This window comes from Lissotriton vulgaris, chromosome 12 (genome assembly GCF_964263255.1).
Source record: "Lissotriton vulgaris chromosome 12, aLisVul1.2, whole genome shotgun sequence".
Lineage (NCBI taxonomy): Eukaryota > Metazoa > Chordata > Amphibia > Caudata > Salamandridae > Lissotriton > Lissotriton vulgaris.
This window is the reverse complement of record NC_141700.1, coordinates 37,117,465-37,129,783: the sequence shown is the minus strand read 5'-3', so window position 1 is coordinate 37,129,783 and position 12,319 is coordinate 37,117,465. Positions and strand designations below refer to the sequence as shown.

The 12,319-nt window shown below is 44.5% G+C and overlaps 1 protein-coding gene across 1 annotated transcript in view; it reads right to left on the bottom strand.

The window, feature by feature from the left end:
• SIN3B (SIN3 transcription regulator family member B) overlaps positions 1–9,678 on the bottom strand; it is a 146,083-nt gene extending 136,405 nt beyond the window's left edge. The window contains exons 1-2 of the mRNA XM_086946936.1: positions 9,507–9,678; positions 4,499–4,969 (exon numbers count right to left, since the gene is read on the bottom strand). Coding sequence (XP_086803062.1) covers positions 4,499–4,576 — 78 coding nt within the window. The 5' untranslated portion in view covers positions 4,577–4,969; positions 9,507–9,678. The remainder of the gene's footprint in view (positions 1–4,498; positions 4,970–9,506) is intronic.
• Between the last annotated feature and the right edge of the window lie 2,641 nt (positions 9,679–12,319).

Below are 12,319 nucleotides of genomic sequence, written 5' to 3'. Positions count from 1 at the left end.
TTTACTTGCCCATTTTTGATCACTTACATCTGTACTGGGTGCACCATCACCTTACTCAATCTGTATAAAATGACATGTATTGCTTGTAACCATTACAGAATGTACCAGACCACAGAATACATTCAAGGCTTCACAGAAACAGGGAAAGTTTCATAAGTTTCTCAAATCTAGACTGAGGTATTGCAGTCATTCACGGTTATCCCCGAGCATTGCAAGTCTTCCGACAGCAGTACCTGCAATTCACATTTTTAAAACATTTATGGAGAAAAAAAATCCTATGCTATTATGAGGGCTGCTCCTTTTGGTCTACTAAGGACTAATTATGACGATTACTTATGTTTACTTGCAAGTTGTTTGTTTCATCTTGGTGCTTATAGAAAAACATAATAAAAGATTTGGAGGTGTCAGACCTTGTTCAGGCGGTACCAAGGAAGACATGGGCTACTGGCCCAACCGTGGTAGTTGAGGGTGTCTACCACTGGTGTCCTGAGGCTTGTCCTACCATAACTCTTCAAACTGGGCCAAGTTCAAACCTTTCCACACATGACTAAGTGTATCGAGGATGGAATGACACAAGCTTCTCATAGGGGTAGTGAGGAAGGAACTCTCTCAACCAAAAGGCACAGCAATTTCAATGCCCAGCCCATTGTTTGTCTATTTAGCAGCGAAAGTACTTCTTATTAAGATCTCAGTGGTAATCTATACTACACAATTCAATCCAGTATACAGGATAGTGATCCTGGTCACAACTCTTGTGGAGCTGCACGCCTTATATCCCTCTGCTCTACCTCCCACCTGCTTAACCCTAGATGATACTATCCCATAGTCATTTATGGTAAAAGCATGAATATGGCTTAGGCGCAGATTTTAGTGCCCCACAAGTCAAATATCCAAATAAATTCACCCATTTGCTAGATTTATTATCCTTGCTGGTGAAGTAAGTAGGAATTCAGTAGCTTACTCCTTTGTGCTCAACTAGTGCACGTGCAGCATCCTGATCCCACTACTGGCAGAGGCAATCGATCAGATAAAGCTACTCAGAGCCAGGCACGGCTCACGTCTAGCCATACACGGTAGCCCAAATTAGACCAGTTTCAATCGGCGGTCCTGGCACCACCATACAGTTTGCTGTTCAGCAGCTGTGACTGTCTTAACGACCTCACTGACTGAGCCAGATGCAGCCCTGACTGGGGTCATGTGAGCACCAAGATAGTTGTAACCCTACATGAGCTGATGTGAACACCCAAAGCAGTTATAGCAACAACTGGGCCAATGTGCCGAAGCATGTAGACTTCTCGTAGTTTTCACAAAGAACGGCAGAAATATGGGATATCGTCTACAGCACTGGGCTCTATTTACTGCACTCTCATGCAGTCTGGATCCTCTGGCACCTAGACAGTAGGCAGACCCTCAGCTACTTGACCAGAATGTGCAGACTTTATGTGATGCCACCTCACTCCTGCCTTAGTCACACCTCAGTCCATCAAATAGTCTCTGGAGGACTTCCTTCCTTGGTCATGAAGAACGTGGACCTAGAACAAAGTGGGGTTGTTTGGATCCGACATTTATACACATTATATATACACAGATGTGGATACACCATCTCAGACGTTGGCTCCAGTTTAGAGGTGGTTCTCCAGCATTGGATCTTTCATAGATTCATATGCTCGAATCATTCCCAGTCGAAGTGGGAGTCCCACAGTACCATAGTAAAGCACTAATGTAATAGTAGCATAGGCTATAACTGCTATGCAGTCAGTTTAATAGCTTATGCCTTTTTTTTTTTTAAAGGACCAAACTTGAATTATAAGCAATCAGGCGACTGCACCCTCTAGAACATTCCCAACAAAGATAGTCTCTCTCAGATTTTCTACTGCACCTCGTGTAAATTTTTCCTCTATATCCCAACATTTCTACATCTACAATGTCTAAGAAAGGACTCTTCAGATCCTGCAAGTTCTGTGGGAAGAAAAGGCTACATGTGGATGTTCCATACAGAGACTGTCTCTATTGCCTCAGGTAAAGGAGTGCAAGATCTGTTGCACTTTTTCTTCTAACACCTTGTGAGACAGGGGTAGGCTAGTTCTGTGGCTACAGAAGTGTAAATCCCAAAAATCCAGCTTTTCTGAAGAGTACAGCGATTAACCTGTCAGACCCTACAAAAGGGTAAGGTCTTCGGGCCATGGGGCTTCTGAGGGGAGTAGAAAGGCCTTGAATGTACATCATAATAATCTCCACAGGGGTGGCCTCCTCCCAACCCTCTACTCCATCTGTGAAGAAAGGGGAGCGAAAACATCCTCCCTCCTCAGAACGGTTGACATTAAAAAAAAAAACCTCTCAGAACAATGTTGATGCTGGAATTGATGACAACGGTGACAGTCGCCACCTTCTCGTCCACAAAGCCATTGTTGTTGAGCTATTATTGCTCTCATTTCGTCGACCAAGGTGACCTCCTTCACTAAGTCACTGCTGCTGAAGACGTCGTTGTCATCGAAAATAGCGCCGTTGACTGCACCACCACCAACTATGGCACAGTTGACAACACCGTTGATAATAGCACCGTCGACGACAACATAGTCAACTACTACACCGTCGAAACCCCAGTTTAAAAAGATTAAAATTACAAAATTAACTTAGACTGCTTTTAAGCTTGAAGTGACCTCTCCAAGCAAGGACTCATCTTTGCTACCCAGTAACTTATTGGACTTAGAAGAGTCAGATGATGACGGGTCTTTTGAGGATGCACACTGTTCTTCAGAGCTCCACTTGAAATACCAGGAGGCAAACTACTATCAATCATACTATGCCCCTCCTATGTGGCATTATGAACACTGCTTCACCTTCCACACCAAGGAATATCCCTCCGCTGTAAACACCCAGAATAACACCTACCTCAAATACTGCAGCACCTCCAAGGGAGTATCACTCCTACTCAGAGGACGAAAGCAATATCCCGGAACCTCAAAATCCACGGGACAAATGGAATGACTACCATGTCCCAACTGAGTCTTCTCCATCACCTCATCCTTCAGAATCCATAGCACAGTAGTAGCAAGAGAAGACCAATTAAATACGGACATCACAAACTGAAGATGCTAAAACATTTTCCTTTAAATGTTTTTGAGCATTTCGGTTGTGGCAAACACATGTATAGATTTTTCAGTTTTGCACATATTTATAAGCAGGGGCACTGGAATTATCTGGCAGGGTTAACTAAATGATACCATAAAAGGCAAATGTTGCGGTCTTTTTTTATAGCATTAATTATTTTGCCATTTTACACGTGTTAATACTGTATGAGCAAATATATCACCTCATTATTACCAGTTTAACAACCAAATCCAAAATAAACAAATGAAAGATGACCAGTTAAACTTTGCAAAGGGCCTTCAACTACGTGCAAACATGTTGCCACGTTTTCACTAACTTCTGACCCATTTGAGGCAGAACCATTTTTTATTAAAATCTGCAGATTATGCACCAGATGATGGATTATGTGGGAAATACATATAATGATGCCAAAATAGTCACGCCACAGAATCGCATAATTCCATTGGCCCCATTTATAAGCTACAGTACTAGTTTCTATAGTGCAAATAATATTGCATTTTACTTCACCAACACAGCACTTTGAAAATTCATCGCATGGCAGATAGGCCAATTTCACAGTGAGTGGCCACAGCCTTTTGCAACTTCCCTGGTCTCTCGTATCACCACATTTTATAACTAGATTTGTAAAGCTGGCTGGGAACTAGAGGTAAATGGACACCTTAAAACTGACTGCAGAAATAATGTATCACATTTTTCTTCAGAAAAGCAGCCGAATATTATCTTCTCATATCATGAATTTGAATCTAGAATAAAGCAGTTCGAAAATAATCAGTTGTTAGTGCTTTGTTGGGGCGCACCATGTCCATGGCAAGCTCTTCCACTGGACTAGAACAATTCAGTGTCCTTTTTATCATAGTGGCACCAGAGCTCTCAAAAGACTCCTTCAAAATTATGTTACACGGAAGACAAGTAATTTTTTCTTATCTAAGACACCTCACAAAGATATTTGCTTCATGTTTGAAGTCCAAAAGAGATATAAATTGAACCTTGAAAGTATTTTGGTGCAAGCAAGTATTCTTTCATTATATTTGCAGACACAGTGAAGCACCTAACAAATTTATAATTCTACATCCACTGCCATCAGTGCTGAATGATTGGTTTGTCAGTAAGATTAATAGCACCACGCAGTCTAGGTCAAAGCACTTTCAGATAATAATTTTATAACTCCAAAGAGACCCAAAAAACAGAATAAAACAATATAATATAATGTGTCCACTCCGGTAGACACAAAGTACATTTATGAAGAATAATCTAGAGAAATGATTATACATAAACATACATGGCACAAGCTTCATTTTGTTTTTAGAAATTCATCCTGGCTTCTAGACAATGCTGCCCGGTGAGGCAAAGAGAGAGATCAATCCTTTCACCTCTCAGTGATACTTACATGCACTGGTAGTTTCTCTTGTGGCTTGCTCCAACTGTTTGAGCTCAGCTTACAGCCGCTGCCACCTCCACTCGCCATGTTGGAGCAGTCACCAAATCCACAGGGCGCATCCGCTATGTGGCAAGTCCTCAGAACTCAAGACACTGGTGAGAAGGGACCGCTCACCTCAGGAGTTCACAGGCAAGTACAGTTCTGCTTCTCACATAGTCAGAGGGTGCTTGGAACAAACTTCAACCACAACTGGCTTCCTGACATTGAAGGGACGCATCAGCTTTGTGAGAAGAAACCATTGATCTTGCAACTTTAACAACTGAAGGCTAGCCAATCGATGTTGCCACTGGTGTTGCTCACAAAACCCTAGAGACCAAAGGCGGTGGAGTTCAATGCAACTCTGCTGCAGGACCTCACTGGAAAGCTTAATGTCCGGTTCCTTCATTGAACGCGTTGCAGATTGAGCTTGGTGACCAAATGCTAAAAGAAAGCAAAAAAGAAAATGCATTAGTGGCACTTGGAGTTTCTCTCTCCATTAGTCTAAAGCAGTCGCCAAATCTGCTTTTGGTGTCTAGAAAAAAAATGTAATAATGTGAAGCCCAGATATGTTTATGGCTTTCTATGAAATAGGAATTTGGCAAACCTAATGCTCAGTATGAGAATGTCAGCGAGAAAACAAGGAAAGGTAGGGTTGATTGTATTAAGTTTTACATCACAAGGATGGTTATTTTTCAACCACATATGTCTAGTGCTCTAAACCTCGGGTGCAGTAAAACAAAAGGCGGTGGAGGCGAGCTAATACTCTGGAATATTTCTGTTGCTGTTCACTGCAAGTGGTCCCAAAGCTGACCTGGGTGAGAGCAGGTAAAGAACATGTTCGAAGACAGAACCTGCAAATTACTGCATGTTGTAACAGCACCCTGGAAGCAAACCCTACCCTACAAAACAGCCACTTTAAATAAACAAGGAGTGTTGCGTGCAGAGACGGTGGTCGTTCAGAAACCATGTATCCATTCAGCCAGAGGGGAAAAATGCATGCCCGTTTTAATTCATTTTTAGTACACAAGGGAACCCAAGGAAGCAATATGCTAGGGACCTTAGGGTAATTATATCTTTAAACAGGACAGTGGTCCCTAGACAAGGGAAGGTTATTGAATGAATAAATATAGGCTAGATAGACACTATACTCTTTGTCCGCCGGACAGATTTATTTTTCTGGTAAGCAATTCGCAAAAATCTTTAAAAAGTGATAGCAGCAGGACACCAGCCGATGTCAAACTGACACACTAAAGAAAAAGACAAACAAGGCAACTTAACAGTCTGGGTAGTCAATTCACAATCAGACGATAGTAATTGCACACTATTGCTGGCATCAAATAATACATTTCATATACATATAGTGTGACACGGTCGACGACGTTTCGAACCTCTGAATTAATAAAGGTTCATCCTCAGGACATTAAATATATGCCTTCTACTTTTATAAAGTTGAAAAAAATCACAATTAACTTTCTCAACCCATCTCTAAACACCCTTTGCGATCCTGCTCTCGTCACGTGCACTTCACTCGCCAGTCGTTATTTATGGGCCATAACTCATGACGCTAAGGCTTCTTCTCCAATGCCTATGAATCCTCCACTACACATGTTTGGTTCTGTTTCTAACTGGGTAAACTGGTGCAACACTTAAGAGGTTATATATTTTATGTGTGTGTACAGTTTTTTCTTAAAGAAATGTGCCAATCTATGTAAATTGTTCTTTTTCTCCCTCATATTCTCTTGTTTTGTTATGATAATATATGTTTTGGCAATTGTTGTCTTAAGTAGGGGTCGAGAAAGTTAATTGTGACTTTTTTCAACTTTATAAAAGAAGAAGGCATATATTTAATGTCCTGAGGATGAACCTTTATTAATTCAGAGGTTCGAAACGTCGTCGACCGTGTCACACTATATGTATATGAAATGTATTATTTGATGCCAGCAATAGTGTGCAATTACTATCGTCTGATTGTGAATTGACTACACAGACTGTTAAGTTGCCTTGTTTGTCTTTTTCTTTAGTGTGTCAGTTTGACATCGGCTGGTGTCCTGCTGCTATCACTTTTTAAAGGTTTTTGCAAATTGCTTACCAGAAAAATAAATCTGTCCGGCTGGACAAAGAGTATAGTGTCTATTTAGCCTATATTTATTCATTCAATAACCTTCCCTTGTCTAGGGACCACTGTCCTGTTAAAAAAAAAAAAACTTTTAATTCCCAGGACACTGCAAAGGGTGGCATCATAGCTGCCAATTAGCTCTAACTTCCAGAGTTAAAAGTAGGATTGGACGCCTTAAACTGCAACCCTCGGTTAATTAAAAAACCAGGACCAGTATTGGGAGTCAGACATGACACTGTGCCACTTGGCAGCAAAGCATCTGGACCTAGAGACTGCCAGAAAGGATGTTTTACCTCCAACCAAGGATCAACTACCCAGAAAAGACTACATTCGTATTGGGAACAAGGCACATTCAATAGATTTCAAAATTGATGAAATCAATTTTTGACAATACTTTTCCAAGGCAAATATTTGAATGCAACAATGGACCAAGAGAGGAACCAGCCCATTGACATCTGTCCCCTGTTCCTACGTAGCCTCTAGGCCCGTGACATCTTTGTAAAATCCTGGCACTATACCCAAGGGCTATTTGTGATGTGTAGTGTTGCCGTTAACGTGCTAAGAGTAGTTTCGATTGTTACAGCATGCAAAGCATTATAGGCTGTAGTGTCAGAGCTTCGTCAAACAGGTCATCCCGCAACTTGGCAACAAAGCATGGTATAGAACCATCACAGTGGTAACAAGCTGTATGTGAAACGTTCCTAGCTAAATGCACTCTGCCCTGTGGTTTCCCTTGTACCATTACCACTATAGCCTTAAAATCCAAGAATGCCAGTTGCTGTTTAATAAAAATCAAGAAATGGTTTAAGGTGCCACGCCTGACAGAGTGACTTGGCAGCAGTGGACCCTAGCCATGGCTGTAAGTAGGCTGGGTCCATTCGGGTCTCAGACCTGGTAGCAATTAAAAACGGACACTGAAACGGGTCAGTATTAGACCCTTGATTGAGGTCCCTTATCTTATTGGCAAAAACACAGAAACATATCTCCGCGATTAATGTAAATAACGTTATGGTAATACAGGTCATAGACTTGGTTCCCGATTATATTTCACATGTTTGACACAGTTATGGAATGCAAGAACACGTAAACTGTTGCCAGAACGTTGTGCTTTGTATATTTTTTTAATGTACCATATCAGTCTTGTATAGTGGATACTTTGAAGAAGGACGCCTCTAGAGGTTTATAACAAGCCAAGATTGCCAACATAGAGATAACATAACTGGAGTGACTGAGACGCTATGAAAAGCACTACCCCTTCAACAGCCCTCAGTAATGTTGAATTCACAGTCTAAATTTTAGAATTGAAACATTTTCAATACTATTTACACCAAAATATTTATCTATCTTAATCAACTAGCAACCATTGGCAAAGGCAAAGGTTCTGGCTGGTATTAGATGTATTGTAATTGTATTTATACAGCACTTAATACCCCTGACAAGGCAATTGAAGTGCTTTATGGCGTGAAGCACACACTACAATCAAACACAAGGTTAGTGGGTAATCTAGTCGTTATTGCTGGTTAGTGTGGTTAATCATATGCCCTAAAGAAAAATTGCAGGCATTTACTCCAGTTACTTTGTGATATATTAATACCAGGTAGGTGTAGACATTAGTGGGGTCTATGTGGTTTCAGGTGAATGGTTGGTGAGACAGAAAGGCTGGTGAAGATTAGGCAATGTTAGATTAAAGGCATTGGGCAAGAGGAGTGGTTGTGATCTATGAAATGAGTTATTAAAACAGCAGAATTTTCCATAAGAAGAATGTAGGCAGGCAGGCATGAGACAGAGGAGAGGCTATTCTCAGAAATCGAAGTTATAAAGAGAATGAAAGGTAAAAAGAGGGTCATTCTGAAGAAAGGAGAGAAATCAAGCTGGAGAAAACCACAGTCAATTTTCTGTGCAAGTTTTAGGAGTATAGTGGGAGATGACTTTTGGAGTTAGCAAGCAATAGGAGACTGTAAGCTGTTAAAAACAGAAAGGATGTTATACATAGTGCTCCATATCCGGGGGAGAGATGTATGTTGCTTGTGTTATATATCTGGATGCAATAACAAATCTTAGAAAGGCACCAAAATACCTGTGGAGTGGTACGCAATGGGAATTATAGATATTGTTTACACGTTAAAACCATGCCCTTAATTACATAGACCACGCACCTTTTAGAGACCTTCCACTTTTTTCATTCCACTTAAAGCCCTGACAGCTAACACTTCCTTGCCTGTAGGTGCAGAGTGGCCCCGTCACAGTCACCACTCTGAGCTACGAGTAACTGTTTATCCAGAAGCACGCTGCATTCTAAAAACTTGTAGTTTTGCATTAATTGGGGCTGAAAATACCAGCATGAAAAGTGCCAGGACTGGCTGCATTTTTCATGCATGCTATGGGGTCACCAAGCAGCAAGACTTTCAGTCAGAGCTGGACTTCTTTCTTCAGCAGCCTGCCAGGGACCTTCAAATCTTCCTTTAACAATGAGGTGCTGGGACTTTCAGCCCCATACCTGCAAAGGGGTCTGGGCTAAAAAGCAGGCAGAGCTTGCATGTGCCACCAAAACACGGGACTGGCAGCTCACCTGCAATTCGCACTGATCAGGTCAACAGAAGCATACCCAGACTACAATGCCCATAAAGCACTGGGGTTTGAAGAGGCAGCCCAGGGCTGGACAGTGTGCGTGACGACGTGGGGTGTCGGTGGACACCCTACAAGTAAGGAGCCCCCTGGGAGTACCCCTGGCTCCATCTCCAGCCAGCCCTCCCTTTCAGCACCACCCCTCCGGGACCTGCGGGTCTGGACAGCACCGGACTCCAGCCGCCCCGGGTCCAGCGGTGACAGCCGAGCCCTGTGGCCCGCAGGGGTCACACTCACCTCCCGGCAGCGGCCCGCGCAAGGCTGCAGCGGCTGATGACGTCCAGGCGGGGGCCGGGCCCCGGTGCGGCGGTGCTGAAGGGTGCCCGGGCCGGCGGTGAGCCTCAGTGCTCCGGAGAACGGAGCTGTGTGACTGGGACGCAGCGGGTGACGCCTGCTGATGACGTCACATACCCGGGTGGCTCCCGGCGCCGGATGGCGCGCTGCGGCGGGGCGGGGTCTAACCAGAATGACCGGCCATGGGGCGGTGGGTGGTCGCTAGAAAAGGCTGCGCTGCCGGGGTCCTACCGTCGCGGGGGTCCCTAGATACCGATAGCCTGAGTGTGACCGGTAAGGTCAGGCAGACACATACGGACAGAAGCCATTGGCTCACTCTGGGCCGGTGGCACGTGCGCTGTCCGGAACATGCCGCCGGCCAATGGGCAAGCGCATACAAAGCCTCACGACCAATCCAAGGCCACCATACTTCCCACGGGTTAGGAAGTAGGATTGTCCTACCTAATTGGTTGTAAACAGCTCCAATTCGTCTGGCCTCTTTAAAAGACAGTAGTGTAGTGTCCCGGACAGTGGTTTCTGTTTCACATAATTAGTCCGTGCTATGCTTTGACACCCCATGAAAACGATTTATATATTTGTTTGTTTATTTATTCATGCATTTTTATATAGCACGAACATTGATCAAATGTGCCAGAGCGCTTTAGATCAGACGTACGTCGTCACATGGATAGTTACAAAGGACAGCTAGTGGGCTAACAGTAATTTAGAATGCTGGCATGGCTGGGTTAATGAGGCTGTAAATGGTGCCTCTGTTTTGCTGAATCTGCAAGCCCACAATGGTTTTACTTCGCATTATATTACGGTTAATATACTACGGTTTTATATTGAAGGATTTGGGATGCAGCGAGCAACTTGGATTCAAGGCGCACTAGGAGCTAATCGTATTTTGGAAGGCAGTGTGGGGTTGTCGTTGGGCCTGGTTGTACGCCCCTAATGCTCACACGGAGACCTTAGTGTGGTGGTGGTCAGATAACAGAGCCACGCCCGAAGCCCGGGGCTTTTAATGAACTTTTTCCCCGCTGAACTGGCATACGCCTGCTCAGCCCACTTTAATCATTCACATGGGTGTCATAGCTACTCTCCCCCCGAGCGACGGGGAGACTTGGACTCACCCATGACCTGGCAACACTACATTCCTCCTTCACCGAGAAATGACAACAACAAAACTCAACTTGGGCACCCCTTTGCTGTCATCACTGACCACAAGCCCCTAATCCGGCTGTTTCAAGGCTCTTCATCACGACCCCCTCCAAGGATAAATAAATAGGTCCTGCAACTGCAAGAATTCCAATTCTCTGTCGAGTACCGCCCCGACACCCGAAATCCACCTAACTTCCTCTCCTAGCATGCCCGGCCGGTCACGCTCCCTGATGCCGCAGAGGCTGGCTGCAGCCATGGAAGATTATCTGAGGGCGATCATGGAGAGATCCAGGACCCTTCTGATCTTCCTGGAAGATGTCATAGAGACCACAAAACGTGACAACTATTTACAGATCTCCATCCAGGCTGTCCACTCGGGGGATTGGAGGACACTACAAAATTCAACACCACTCTGAATGGAGACGGCTCAGTTGATCATGAAGTCCCTATATCAAGTTCGTCCAGAGCTGTCTGTGACCAACAATGGCTGTCTCCTAAAAGGTACGCAACTTGTGCTGCCTGAAGACCTTGCACAGAAAGCTGCACTCCTGACGTATGGAGCCTACCAAGTGGTCGTCAAGTCCAAGAACCGGCTCCAAAGCAAGGTCTGGTTCTCAGGCCTGGACCAAAAGGTGGAAAATATCGTTCAACACTGTCCTGTATGCCTGGCCACTAGCCAACCAGATCAGCCAGTGCCAATCATCACCGAAGCGGCTCCGTATGTTCAGTGGAAAAGAGTGAGCACAGACTTCGGTAGTCGCCCTGGAGGGAAACACATGCTGGTCGTGGTGGACGACTACTCACGCTACCACAAGGTGGAGATAATAGCAACAATGTCTGCAGCAGAGGTAATTCTGAAGCTAGAGAGCTCATAGCAACACAGAGGCTCTTCAGAGAAATTTGTACTGATAATGAATTGCCATTCACCAGCTCCGAACTAATGGACTATCTAACATCCCACAATAACAAGCTCCGCCGGATAACCCTCGACGGCTCGAAGCCACTGGTGAGGTAGAGCGCCTAATGAGAACCCTCAACAAAAGGATCCAGATCGCATTGGCAAAGAACCGCAACCTGGAACAGGCATCATACCAGTTCTTAAGAGAATACCGGCTCACCCGACACTGCACCACCGACATCTCTCCGAGCAAGCTATGCTTCGGCAGCCATGTGACCGACACCATTCCGCATCACCCCATGTGGGAAGAAACACCCAACCCTCTGAATCAATGAGACTTCAGGAGGGCCGGTAACAATGAGGAAGCCTCTCGTAAAAGGCACGCTTGAGAACGCCCTGTCCTAGTGGGTGACCAAGTGCTAGTACTAGACCGCCATCCTGGAGGGAAGTTCAGACTGCTGTTTTAATTGGACCCATGGGTAATAGTGGAAGTCAAAGGCACGAAAGTAACAGCTCAAAGAGCCCAAGAGAGAGTGACATGTAACTTATCTCAATTCAAGAAAGTCCCAGAGGGCAGTACAGAGGAATTCCCGGCGGCTGGCACACCAGGAGGCGCGGCTGTGACAAACCCTCAAGGTACCAACAAGGAGTGATACCTATCATCGAATCCATATACCCTAGCGGAGAACTTATATGCAATGCCCTCTCATCACCTCCC